The sequence below is a fragment of the Pseudoliparis swirei genome, chromosome 11 (genome assembly GCF_029220125.1).
Source record: "Pseudoliparis swirei isolate HS2019 ecotype Mariana Trench chromosome 11, NWPU_hadal_v1, whole genome shotgun sequence".
Lineage (NCBI taxonomy): Eukaryota > Metazoa > Chordata > Actinopteri > Perciformes > Liparidae > Pseudoliparis > Pseudoliparis swirei.
Window position 1 is genome coordinate 15,805,422 of NC_079398.1, and position 13,637 is coordinate 15,819,058.

The 13,637-nt window shown below is 46.9% G+C and overlaps 4 protein-coding genes across 5 annotated transcripts in view; 3 read left to right on the top strand and 1 right to left on the bottom strand.

Moving 5' to 3' along the window:
* Positions 1 to 3,635: 3,635 nt before the first annotated feature.
* On the top strand, positions 3,636 to 4,214 carry LOC130202058 (protein FAM163A-like). The gene is made up of 2 exons (XM_056427356.1): positions 3,636 to 3,728; positions 3,780 to 4,214. The coding sequence occupies exons 1-2, from the start codon at positions 3,636 to 3,638 to the stop codon at positions 4,212 to 4,214; spliced, it is 528 nt and encodes a 175-aa protein (XP_056283331.1).
* A 1,999-nt stretch (positions 4,215 to 6,213) lies between these two features.
* rabgap1l2 (RAB GTPase activating protein 1-like 2) lies at positions 6,214 to 9,198 on the top strand. Of its 2 annotated transcripts, none has more exons than XM_056426527.1 (8): positions 6,214 to 6,520; positions 6,607 to 6,684; positions 6,967 to 7,077; positions 7,533 to 7,637; positions 7,725 to 7,808; positions 7,884 to 7,955; positions 8,038 to 8,337; positions 8,688 to 9,198. In XM_056426527.1, exons 1-8 carry the CDS (start codon positions 6,437 to 6,439, stop codon positions 8,877 to 8,879), a joined length of 1,026 nt encoding a protein of 341 aa, XP_056282502.1. In that variant the 5' UTR covers positions 6,214 to 6,436; the 3' UTR covers positions 8,880 to 9,198. The 2 variants fall into 2 exon arrangements, with proteins under 2 accessions (XP_056282502.1, XP_056282503.1); XM_056426528.1 differs by having other exon boundaries at positions 8,038 to 8,274.
* An 84-nt stretch (positions 9,199 to 9,282) lies between these two features.
* On the top strand, positions 9,283 to 12,885 carry ebi3 (Epstein-Barr virus induced 3). Its single transcript, XM_056426529.1, has 6 exons — positions 9,283 to 9,726; positions 10,241 to 10,376; positions 10,520 to 10,628; positions 11,243 to 11,351; positions 11,433 to 11,596; positions 12,555 to 12,885. Exons 1-6 carry the CDS (start codon positions 9,630 to 9,632, stop codon positions 12,729 to 12,731), a joined length of 792 nt encoding a protein of 263 aa, XP_056282504.1. The 5' UTR covers positions 9,283 to 9,629; the 3' UTR covers positions 12,732 to 12,885.
* A 474-nt stretch (positions 12,886 to 13,359) lies between these two features.
* odf3l2a (outer dense fiber of sperm tails 3-like 2a) overlaps positions 13,360 to 13,637 on the bottom strand; it is a 2,097-nt gene continuing 1,819 nt past the window's right edge. Inside the window, exon 5 of the mRNA XM_056426763.1 lies at positions 13,360 to 13,637. This exon is cut by the window's right edge and continues 113 nt beyond it. Within this exon, the coding sequence (XP_056282738.1) occupies positions 13,390 to 13,637 (248 nt within the window). The 3' untranslated portion in view covers positions 13,360 to 13,389.

Genomic DNA, 13,637 nt, shown 5'->3' on the forward strand with positions numbered 1-13,637 from the left:
TAGCTGGTTTAATAAAGTTATGGTTTCATACGTTTGGAGATATTATGTCAAAGTGACAAAAAAAAGAAAATGTACGTAACATAATTCAGACGTATACGTTGTCATGACGATGACGAGCCTTCAGTTCATCTGAGGAGAAGACCGGATATTAAAGATGGCCGCCATTAATAATGAAGTGTGTGTGTGTGTGTACTGTGTGTGTGTTGTGGTGATAATGAGAAACACTTTTGAGCCTTTTTCTCCAGCCAGCTGGCGTTCAGCCAACTTGAATCCTTCAGAGTAAAAGTCTTAATGTTTGATCTCTTGAGATGAAAGCTTCTGATTGGTCCATGAAGCAGCCTCAGCTCCTCCTGGAGAGGAGAAGGAGGTGAAGACGCTCATCATCATTGGATGTTTGAAAGGTTCTTCAGGTCTCACAGAACGATGAAGGTTCCTCGATTTTGGTTCTACAGAGAATCAAAGTCTTTGTGCTGCTTTGCCCTCCTCCTCCTCTTCATCCTCCTCCTCTTCCTCCATCTCTCGGAGAGGAAGTGTGCAGCAGATGCAAAGAGACGAGCTGCCCGTGAACCAGAGGAGATTAGATTTGTTCAGCGCACACACACACACACACACACACACACACACACTTCACCCTGTGTAAACTTTCCACTGACTAATTTCATCTAAGGAACCCTGCCAAGGCAATAATAAACTCGGGGGGGGGGGGGGGGGGCTGAGTGGCTATGATCCATTGTGTGTGTGTGTGTGCGTGTGTGTGTTTGTTGACGAGATCAAATGATACCAAGGTAAATGGAGGAAAAGATGGCGTTAAAGAGGCTGGCCAAGGTGTGTGTGTATATATATCATCTGGCCTCTGTAATGTGTCGCCTCCTTTATTGAATTGGAGCAGTAATCTTGGAGCTCCCCACCGGCGGCTTCCATCAGCCCCCCGCCACACACACACAGCCACACACACATATACACACATACATACACACACACACACACACACCTCGTTATGTGGGCTCATCTCTTCGTCTTCACTAGCTCTCAAACCCTCCAGACTTCATGTGAGGCCAATGACATCATAGCTAAGACACACACACACACACCTACACACACACACACACACTCAGTTTCTCGTGTTTCTCTTTGTCATAAAGTCAACAGGTATGACGTCATCAGTTCAACATCCTGTGAAGTTCACTGATCAACAGGCGGTTATCGTTATAGTTCTGTTAGTATAAGCCCAGAGGTCAGAGCCCAGAGGTCAGAGGTCACCACAGTGTCTTTCTTCTCCTTTGCCTCCATCTCTTTTCCACCTGGAGCCTTTTGAGTACCAAGAAATACTTTTATTATGTATTTATTCTTTATTTCTTCACAGACATTTAAAAGAAGAAAAGATCCATCAGCCTCATGCTCCCTAGTCCTCTTCCTCCTCCTCTTCCTCCACCTTCTCATCCTCTCTCTAATCCTTCTCCTCCTTCTCTGTACACCTTTTGTACCCCCCCCCCCCCAGGACGCCTCCGTGCCGCGCGTGACACTTCGCCTCCGGACCGCCGCCTCCTCCGTCTCGGGGGAGAGAACCGACGGTAGATGATGACGTGATGGTTCCGGTGTAGCGCGAGCGCAGGAGCGTGTGTCCGTGCCGGTACCGGAGAGCAGACCCCGGGACTGTGACCGTGCATGAGGGAGAGAGAGGAGGAGAACCGGTCCGGGACCTCCTCCTACGAGGCTTTCCGGTGCTCAATCAACGGATCCGCTTAATTGAACCGAAAGGAGGCTGATCAGTGACGTCACTTGACCGGCGCCGTTATGGATGCATTGATCTCAAAGTGTTGGTGCTCGTGTCGTTAGGCTCCAGGGACATCAGAACCATCAGGACCATCAGAACCATCAGGACCCAGTGAGTTGTTCCTGTTCTGACACTCAAAATACAAAATGTTCTTACAAATTATAGCAAACAACAACAATAGTGTATAAATAGTTTATATTCTGATGTTTTCATCTTCTTCTTCTGTGGTGTATTTTTCCCAGGGGGCTTTGCAGCACGTTAGAGCTGTAACCCAGATGCATGACTTAGAGGTAAGAGGTTGTGTGTGTGTGTGTGTGTGTGTGTGTGTGTGTGTGTGTGTGTGTGTGTGTGTGTGTGTGTGAGAGAGAAAGAGAGGAATGACTGAATTCCATTTAGACTCCTTGCTGCCTTTGTTCCTCCTGCTCTGCTAGTGGCCTCCTCTGTCCTAGCTGTGTCTCCTCATGCTCTGCTAGTGGCCTCCTCTGTCCTAGCTGTGTCTCCTCCTGCTCTGCTAGTGGCCTCCTCTGTCCTAGCTGTGTCTCTTTCCTTCACTCTGTTGAGTGTTTTCAGAGAGCAGAATAATCCAGATTTCTTTGGTGATGGAAAAATGTTGTAAATGGAAAGAAAGTTAAATAATTAAACACAACGTTAAAGATGCAAAGGACTCTCTGGAGCCTCCTCTCGAGGGATCACCTCCTCATGAGGGATCACCTCCTCACTGAGGGATCACCTCCTCATGAGGGATCACCTCCTCACTGAGGGATCACCTCCTCACGAGGGATCACCTCCTCATGAGGGATCATCTCCTCACGAGGGATCACCTCCTCACTGAGGGATCACCTCCTCATGAGGGATCACCTCCTCATGAGGGATCACCTCCTCACGAGGGATCACCTCCTCATGAGGGATCACCTCCTCACGAGGGATCACCTCCTCACTGAGGGATCACCTCCTCATGAGGGATAACCCAGAACAGCAGACTGTTCCTTTCTACCTCTCCGGCTGTCTTCGCACTCACACACACACACACACTTACACACATACTCTCACACACACACAATCTCTCTCACACACACACAAATTCTCACACACACATACTCTCTCACACACACAATCTCCCTCACACACACTCACACACACGCACTCACACACATACTCTCAAACATACACACTCTCACACACAATCTCTCACACACACTCTCTCTCTCACACACACACACACTCACACTCTTATATTTCCCACAGAGAAAGCAAATTAAAGCTTGACACCTCTCAGAATAGTCATGCGAGTCGAAACGCGCAAAAAAATATATCTCGAAGGATCCAAAGAGCTGAAGGTCTGGACATGTCACCGAGTGTATGAAAGAGGAGGGGGGGGGGCTCTCTTGTTTGGCTGAAGATCTGGATCTGTGACTCGCCAGACGTCCTGCTGGTCAGCTGGTGGTAGTGCACCTAAAATACCCCCGAAGGAGAGTTTCGTGTTGAAGAGACCATGTGAGGCCATAAGGAGGAGGAGGGCTGTGGTGAGACCAGGAGGGGGGGGCAAAGGGTTCCCTTTAGAGGGTTCAGATCTGATGACTTCTAGAGAGTCCGGGTCAGAGCTGCTCTGTAGGTTCATAAGTTCTTCATTGTTTCCTTCGTCCTCTGTGAGGACGTCTCCAGCTGTCCGGTGACATCGCCGTGACAACCCACAGCGACTTCCACCTGGGGACGTCACGAGGTTAACTCGACATTGTCTTAGCCGCCGTCGTAGAAACCTTCAGAGGACGTGAGTCCAAGAGCATCAAGTCTATAAGGTAGAGAGACCTATACAGATGTCTCTCTCTCTCCCCCCCCCCCTCTCAGGTTTGATGCTGGTCGGATGTCAGCGGGGACCATCGTGATATCCGGAGGAATTCTCGCCGGAGTGATTCTGCTGAGCATCGTAGCGGTGCTGTGTTACTGTAGGCTGCAGGTGTGTGTGTGTGTGTGTTCTCACAGTCTCCTTCTCTCCTTGTCTCCTCAGTACTACTGCTGTAAGAAGGGAGGCTCTGAGGTGGGCGGGGGCTCCGTGGGGGGGGCGGACCCGCTCGCTCACTTCCCCTGTAGCGCCTGCAGCGCGCTCGCCATGGACGGCACCCCGGTCCCTCTGGACCCCCTGGACCCCCTGGACCCTCTGGACCCCCTGGACCCCCTGGACTCTCGCCGCTGCGCCACCTGTTCTCCGTACTCGCTGCTTAACGGAGGCGACCGGCTGGGCTTCCACACGTACTACGAGAACCCGAGCGTGGCGCTGCCGCTGAGCTCCAGCCCCCACGGCTCCTCCCACAACATACACAGCTCCTCCCACAGCATACATGGCTCCTCCCCCATCCCGCAGTGCTCCTCCCCTCTGAGTTACTACAGTCCCACGGACATGTTCCCTCCCCCGCCGCCTCGGCCCTACAGCACCCAGGTCTGACCCTTGCTGCACACACACACACACACACACACACACACACACACACACACACACACACACACACACACACACACACACACACACACACACACACACACACACACACACACACACACACACACACACACACAGGAACACTATTAAAGGAACACACATACATAAAGTAAATATTATTTTATGTGCCCATGAACAAAATGTTCTGTTCCTGCTCCAACTGCCATTGTTTAATTCGTTATACTTATTAAATACACTTTACAGTTTTAGTTATTAATTTGTTTCCAGCCTCTTCTCTCACTGTCATACTTTGTAAAGTACAAATATACAAAGATAACTTTTATTAATAGACTTTAAATAAGAATGTAAAGTCTCAATCCACAGAATAGGTGAGTAGTGATGGTGGTATCCCCCCCCCCCTCCTACTGTACATGAGGGCTAAACATGTTTTCTATTCGTTGTTGTTGTTGTTGTTGTTGTTTACCAACTATATACTTGAGTCTCATCTAGTGGATTTGAAACTAAGAATAACAGCTGTGAGGGAACCGGGTCGGTTCTGTTGGTTCTGTCGGTTCCACAGCATCTCGAGACTTGAATTTGTACCTTTGAAGCCGTTAATAAACATATATATATATACTGTATATATATATATACTGTATATATACAAATATATACTACATATATATATTTAGATATATTTATGTATATATAGTGTATATATACCATATATACCAACTATTCATACACATTCATTGAATGTATTTAAACTCTAAATCTGTCCTTCTGTACACATGACATCTATTGTTCTGTCCATCCTGGAGAGGGATCCTCCTCTGTTGCTCTCCTGAAGGTTTCTTCCCTTTTTTCCCCCCTGAAGGGTTATTTGGGAGTTTTTCCTGATCCGATGTGAGGTTTTGGGGCAGGGATGTCTATATGTACAGATTGTAAAGCACTCTGAGACAAATTTGTAATTTGTGAAATTGGGCTATACAAATAAACTGAATTGAATTGAATTGAATATATATATTCATATATATTTACAGTATATACATATATGTATATATACAGTTTATACATATATATATATACATATATATATATGTGCTTTCTGTGGTTTTGGGTTTTATTTCGTGGTTCCATGTTTTTAACGATCCTGATGAACTTTGTATTTTTCAGATGTTTCTCTATGAAACTAGAAAATGTTTTGGGGACCACCAGCTTTCACAAAAATGTTTCCGTTTATTATTTTGGGGAAGTAATAAATGTTTCTGCCTGTCTTCAAGCGTTACGTCTCTCTCGATGACTCCATGTGGAGATCACAACACACACACACACACATAACAACGAGCAGAATTTTATTAAAGGAAGTGAAACCAGAGCGAGAGCTGGAAGAAATGAAAGTGAAACCAGTCCTAAGATACACATGACCTCAGACGAGACAACATCAACACAACAACATAAATAACACACAACAGCAGAACAACAACCAGACAGGGACAGAAAACATGGAACAACACATGAAACCACTAAAACACTAAGACCTCACAGACACCCTGAGAAGAGGAGAGGGTGTGTGTGTGTGTGTCATCATGGTGAAGATGCTGGATGTTCTCTGTTCTGCAGGTCTTCCTCCCTCGACCTGCCCGACCTGTTCCACCTCAACAATAGAGTCACGCCAACGGCCCTGGAGGGTGAGTGTGTGTGTGTGTGTGAACACCTCAACGTCCACCACACACACACATAAAGTTAAATAAATCTGAAACCAAACAGGTGACTTTGATTTATTGCAAAGGTGTTGGATCCATTGTGTGTGTTTGTGTGTGTGTGTATGTGAGCATCGTGTAGCGGGTGTGTTCTCTCACACACACACACACACACACAAACACACACACACACACACACTCTCAGGTATCTACCCTGTTGAACCTGTTACTGCCCCGTACACCTGCAACACACACGCCTTCCCTCAGAGAGGAGTCGAGTCTGACTGCGACACACACACACACACACACACACACACACACCAGGAGTGGACTATCTCTCTCTCACCTTTGGACCGTCGGTGGAAGGACTTTATTTGACTCTCTCTCTTCTGGAGCCGGCTGCCCTCACGAGGCTCCTCCACCCTTCTACCGCCTCTCCACCTCTCCGCCATGGCGGCTCTGGATTCTCTCCGGTCGGAGGTGGAGGCCGACGGCAGGAGGCCGTGAGCGGAGCGAGACCTCGGGATGATGGAGGAGGTGTCCACCATCATGGCGTACGACGCCCAGGTCATGGAGCAGATGAGCGAGGAGGAGATCCTGGCCTGCCTGGTGGGTGGAGACAGAGAGGTACCTCCAGGTGGAGAGGAGAGGGGCTCTGGACTTCAGCTCAGTGTCTCTCTCTCTCTCTCTCTCAGATCCCGGCCACGGAAGCCAACCTGGGGGAGAGTCGTCTTGAGTTGATGGACGACGACGAGCCTTTGGACAGATACCTGGTGAGGAACCTTAAAACCTCCTGTGATCCATATTTAAAATATTTATTTAAATATTTTCTTATTTTATCTATATATATCTATATATATATATATGTATTTATACATATAAATCTATTTTTATTTAAATATTTAAATATTCTGATATATTTGTATTTATATATATTTATATTTATATATTTAAATATTTAATTATTACCGTACAGTAGGTCCATGTCATGTGACCCGTCTCCTCCTCTGTGGTACCGGTCCATGTCATGTGACCCGGGCTCCTCCTCTGTGCAGAAGGAGAACCACCGGCTGCAGCAGGCCGGCCTCCGTCTGGAGCAGGAGAACGACAACCTGGCCCACCGGCTGATCAGCAGCAAGGTGGCGCTGAGGAACAGCCTGAACCTGGTAGGGGGCCGCTTAGGGGCCGCTTAGGGGCCGCTTAGGGGGGTGGCGCTGCCCTTCCCCAGGAGGGGGGGGGGGATTTTAGGTCACTGCTGAGCCTTTTAGGAAACGGTGGAACTGTTACCCTGATAAAACATACAATATATGTTTGAGGTTGTAATTTATATATTTTAATATGTTCTTATTTTATTTATATGTATATATATTTATTTATACATATAAATATATTTTTATTAAAATATTAAAATATTCAGATATATTTTTATTTATATTTATTTACATTTATATATATTTAAATATTTAAGTATTTTTAAACAACCTTTCTGTAATATGTATAAATATCTACGCAGCATTCTGGTTGAGCTCCTTGTTTATTGGCTGTTGTAATGTGTGTGTGTGTGTGTGTGTGTGTGTGTGTGTGTGTGTGTGTGTGTGTGTGTGTGTGTGTGTGTGTGCAGGTGGAGGACCAGGTGGAGCGGCTCACCACAGACCTGTACCTCACCAAACACCGGCTGCAGGCCACCGAGGAGGAGAAGAGAGGCAAAGACGAGGAGGCGGCCGTGGTGAGTCTCTCCTCACGGCTTCATGTGTTCCATGACACGCTCCTGCTAAGGACGCCTCCTCCTAAAGGACGCCTCCTCTTCTCACAGTCCAAGGAGGTGTTCCGGAGAGAGCTCGACAAGGTGGAGCACGAGGTGCGGAGGTCGTCGGGGGTCATCGCCGACTACAAACAGGTAGGGCGGCTCCGGGAGACCTTCGCGAGGAGCGTTACCACGGAGACCTGATGCCACCATGCTCCTCCTCCTCAGATCTGCTCCCAGCTGAACCAGCAGCTGGAGGAGCAGCAGGCCGCCCACAGGGAGGAGCTGGACGCCCTCCAGGTGAGAACCTCCTGCTCCACCTGTCCCCCCGCCACGTCATGTGACATCACTCAGTCCCTTGTTCCTCCTGCTCCTCACGTAGAGCGCCACGGCGAGCTGCTCCCGCTGCCGACGCCTCGTGGGACCGGGGCCTCCTCAGGCTCTGGGCCTGGAGGAGGAGGAGAAGGAGGACGCCGAGGATGGAGGAGGTCTTGGTGCGGCGGCGCAGAGGAGGAGAGCCGCCCGGGAAAAGGAGTCCCTCGGAGCCCAGATCAGGGATCTGGAGCGAGAGCTGGCCGAGACCAAGGTCCAGATGGTGGAGGCCAGGTGTAAGATCCAGGTACCTCCACCTGTATGGAGCCAAGCAGCACACAGGGCACATGTTCACACCACCGGGCTGAAGGTTGGACAGTTTGGTGTTTCATGAAAACTCACTTTCATTTATTACATTAATATAAAATTAATATAAATAATGATTTCAATTGTAAATATTAATGTTCTTTAAACTTGTGGCTCAAAGGAAGGCCAGTTTTATAGCTTCTCTCACCAGGATAACTGTTTTCAGCTGCGCTCACATAAAAAGGGTTTTCGAGGGTTTTCTACCCCTCCGTTGGTCTTCTAAGGCGATAACACAATGAGCCATGAGAACACTGGAGATGGGCCTCGATACACCTCGGGAGAGGCCCGGCTCAAAGACAGGAAATGGGTTCCTCTTCATCTCCTCTCTCTCCTATGTTGCTCGCCCTGGTGCAGGAGCTGCGGCACCAGAAGGGAACGCTGGCCAACGACCTCCGGGAGGCCAAGGGCAACTGGGTCAGCAAGGCCTTCACCTCGCTGCGGCCCGCCGGCGCCGGGGAGCCTTCCAGGAGGGTCCCGCCCTTTTCAGGGTGGAGCGCCAAGAAGCTGCCGAGGCCTCGAGGGCGAGACCACCGGGAGGACGCGTGACCGCCAACGGCCCCCGATAAGAGGGCGGGGCCACCGGGAAGACCCCGATAAAAGGTCAGGGCCTCCGAGAAGACTCCGATAAGAGGGCGGGGCCACCGAGAAGACTCCGATAAGAGGGCGGGGCCACCGAGAAGACTCCGATTAAAGGTCAGGGCCTCCGAGAAGACTCCGATAAGAGGGCAGGGCCACAGAGTATTCATTCATGAATCCAGACTGATGCTGCTATCGCTTGGTGTCACAGAGGAGGAGGAGCCTGAGATGTATACGCCACATGTACTGTGCTTTGATTTTGAAATCTGTATTAAAACATGACGACTCAGCAGGTTCCTTCTTTTTGTGTGACGTAAAGAGGGAAACACCAGCGGGAAGGAACCGGTTCTCTGAACGGGTTTCCTGTGACGCGCCACACTTCCTCTTTCACTTTCACCCCGCCGGCTTATAAAGGGCACACACACACTCTCCACACTCTACACACACTCTACACTCTACACTCACTCACTCAGAGACACACTCTACACTCACTCAGAGACACACTCTACACTCTACACTCACTCACACACTCCACACACACTCACTCACTCAGAGACAACTGAGGCTGTGCAGCGGTTCCTTATCTCTGAACTTTGACCTGTGGAGTCCTGAGTCCACGGAGAGAAGAACAAGAGAATATTTCGGCGTTGTTTTCAGACGCTCTCCTGTGCGCTCAGGGTCGGAGGTCAGAGGTCATCGTTCCTCCCGCCTGACGCTGTGATGGCGCTCGGCGGCGTGTGCGTGGCGCTGACGCTCCTCGTGTGTGTTCTCGGAGGCCAGACGCTGGACCTGCCGAGGCGGCCCGCAGCATCAGAGGGTGAGCACCAACACGGATGAACGGGCTCACAATGTTGTCGTATTTTATGTTTTATTTCTTTTATGACGTAAATGCTTTCTTTGCATTTTGTGATCCATATGCCATTATTTTACACACGTTTTACAAATTTTGGGGGGATACATTTCATATATTTTATATATATATATATATACTGTATATACTGTATGCTATTATTTTTTAATCTTTAGAATTAAATTTTTTTACATTTTATTTTAAAATGCTTTAATTATTTTATATATAGATAAGTTATGTATTCTTTAATTATTATATATATGTATATATATATATTTTAATTATTTTATATATATACTTTTTGAAATCTTCTATATATGTTTTTATTCTTTATTCTTATATATATACATATATTGTTTTTTATTGGGTTTTAATTTAAATTTTTCATTTTTTAATTTCCGTGCATTTCATTATTTATTATTTATTGTTTTTTTTTAACACTGTGCCCCCCACGATGTGACTCAGTGTCTCTCCCCCTCAGACCCCCCCTCCTCCTCCTCAGACCCCCCCTCCACCCCCTCAGTGGGTTGTTGGTGTGCCAGCTACCCCAACGTGACCCTCTGCTCCTGGCCTGAAGCCGCCGGATCCCCCCCGACGCGCTACGTCGCCACCTACAGGTGAACAAAGCCTCCTCCTCCTCCTCCTCCACGAGGGGCCTCTGACCCCAAAGCTTTGACCCCTTTACGTCGAGGACGAGCAGTTCGTTGAAGTGTGTGTGTGTGTGTGTGTGTGTGTGTGTGTGTGTGTGTGTGACTGACAGTGAGAGGCGCAGGCAGCTGGTCACCAAGCCGTGCCGACTCATCCGACCCGGCTCAGCATCCTCGGACTTGACTCCAGCTCCAACGGCCTCATCTCAGCGGGTACCAGAGACTCAGAGAAACAACACACACACACACACACACACACACACACACACACACACACACACACACACACACAGGATGAAAGGGAATATTTAGAAAGACATTTAAGTTTGTTCTTTATTTATTTTTCGCCATGATATAAAATCCAATGGAAAGATCATATTTATTTAAATTCCCTTATTGCCCAGAATGCATCATTCTTCGGGAGGAGTTGGAACATCTGCAGCAGCAAAATGGTGGAGTTGACCTTTAGAAATGGAGAATTTCTTCTCTGGTCTGATAATTGTAACGTAAGGCTTAAAGTATGACCATATAAAGGTAAGATGAATTAGTTTGGGGTCATGTATGGTGGTGTTGAAACGCTCCTCACGTCCATCCTCGAGACTAGAGTCTCGAGCACATATCTATAATTTAATGTATGTTTTTTACTGCTTGATTAAAAAAATGTAAATAAATAAAACACAAAGCAAACATTAACAGAGTTTAAATTGAGACATTAGATAAATAAATAATGCACATAATACATATAATTAAAAACTTCCACATTCCACAAACACGTACATATACTGTTTACTAGCCTCATATAACCGTGTGTATCTGAACCTTGTAGCTGCTGGCTCTGCCAGCTGCCCGACCTGAAGCTGCTCACTGATTACGTCATTAACGTCACGGCCGTGTCGGCGGCCGGAAGCAGCTCGCGCCTCTCCAGCTTCATGCTGGAGGACATCGGTGAGAGGACGTCCTCGTGGGGAACCGGGACAGAACCACGTGGTGGTTCGGGACTTGAACAAGGCTGCTTTCCGTCCTCAGTGAAGCCGGACCCCCCCGTGGAGGTCCGGGTCTCCCCCCCCGGAACCAGGGGCCTGCTGGTGGAGTGGTCTCCTCCCCCGACCTGGACCAACCTGGACATCTTCCCCCTGAAGTACCAGATCCGGTACCGGTGGGAGATCCGTGGCAGCCAGAAGTCTGCCACCGTAAGACTTTCATTTAACACAAAATAAATTATCTTTATACTTTAATTTTTTTATATATATTTTCTTTTTATTCTTTAATACTTTTATATATATTTAATTTTTATTCTTTCATTCTTTTATATATATTTTTTATTATTCTTACTTCTTTTTTTTATATATTCGTTTTTTTTCTTTATTCTTTAATTCTTTAATAAATAAATATATATATATATTATTCTTTATCCTTTAATTAATTTATATATATATTCTTTAATTTTTAAATATATATTTGTAATGCTTTATTCTTTAATTTTTGTATACAGTATATATAATTTTTTTAATTCTTTATTTTTTTATATTCTTTATTCTATAATTTTTTTATAAATATATAGCTTTAGATATATTTAATTCTTTAAAAAATATATTTTATGTATGTATTTTTATTTTGTATTCTTTATTCTTTAAATCTTTTATATATATATCATTTTTTTAATTCTTAAATTTTTTATATACATTTTTATTTGTTATTCTTTATTTATTTTTGGGGTGAGGATAACTTCAGATTGACAAAATAAACAAGAAAAAAAAGAAAGAACAGATAAAATAAAATAAGAAAACCGTACGCACGTTAAACAAAACCTTCTCATCCTTGTTTTTTTATTGTATTTTTATTTATTAATTTAAAGCATGAACATGTTTAATCATCACACACAGCCTCTTAAACATCGACACACTATTACACATCTTCAGAAGGACACATTTAAATGATACACAACGCTCCATTGTTAAAAGGATGGAAATACACATCGCTACACACACACACACACACTCACAGACACATAGTAAACAACCCATAACTGTCTCAAAAGAACAAAATATTCCTTTAAACCTTTTTTTTTTTTCCAATAAAGTCTTGCATTTTATTTTGAAACTCCAGATGTTGCATTCAAATGCCGTGTGTGTTCCTTTCCTCCACCAGCTGGGTCCGTTTGAGAGCACCCGGGTGGAGCTGAAGGGCCTGGCCTCCGGGAGGACCTACCGGCTCCAGGTGTGCGCCCAGGACCTGCTGGGGCTGGGCGCCTGCAGCAACTGGAGCTCGCCTGTGGACCACGTGGTCCCGAGAGCCACGCCCTGGAGGCGCTCGGCTGCTCTCTGAACACCAGGACCCCCTGCAGGCCGCTTCTGGAACAGCACGAGCCGATGCATTTATTTATTTGTAAAGGAGAACAATGTTTATTATATATTTATTGGATTGTTGCAAACTGTAAGTTTCTGTGGAAAACAGTGAATAAATGTCTTTAAAAAAAGAACCCGCCCCCACCCAGCTGTCAATCAACCACGTCCAACACCAGCTGTTAATCAACCACGTCCACCACCAGCTGTTAATCAACCATGTCCAACACCAGCTGTTAATCAACCATGTCCACCACCATCTGTTAATCAACCACATCCACCACCAGCTGTTAATGAACCACATCCACCACCAGCTGTTAATCAACCACATCCAACACCAGCTGTTAATGAACCACATCCACCACCAGCTGTTAATCAACCACGTCCAACACCAGCTGTTAATCAACCACGTCCACCACCAGCTGTTAATCAACCACATCCACCACCAGCTGTTAATCAACCACATCCACCACCAGCTGTTAATCAACCACATCCACCACCAGCTGTTAATCAACCACGTCCACCACCAGCTGTTAATCAACCACGTCCACCACCAGCTGTTAATCAACCACATCCACCACCAGCTGTTAATCAACCACGTCCAACACCAGCTGTTAATCAACCACATCCACCACCAGCTGTTAATCAACCATATCCACCACCAGCGGTGTGACGAACTCCGAGTGCCGGACCCCCAGGCTGAAGGAGGGGGGTCTTGGCAGATGCGCGTGGAACCTCTCCGGGCTGTACGTGCCGGGGCCGGGGGCGCACGAGGAGGAGGAGGAGGAGGAGTGGGGCCTCCTGGTCCGCTTCTGGATAGAGAAGGAGGGCTGGCGCCGCCGGTATACGTCCGGGTCGGTGCTGCCGTACCTCGCGGGCCCCGGGCTGC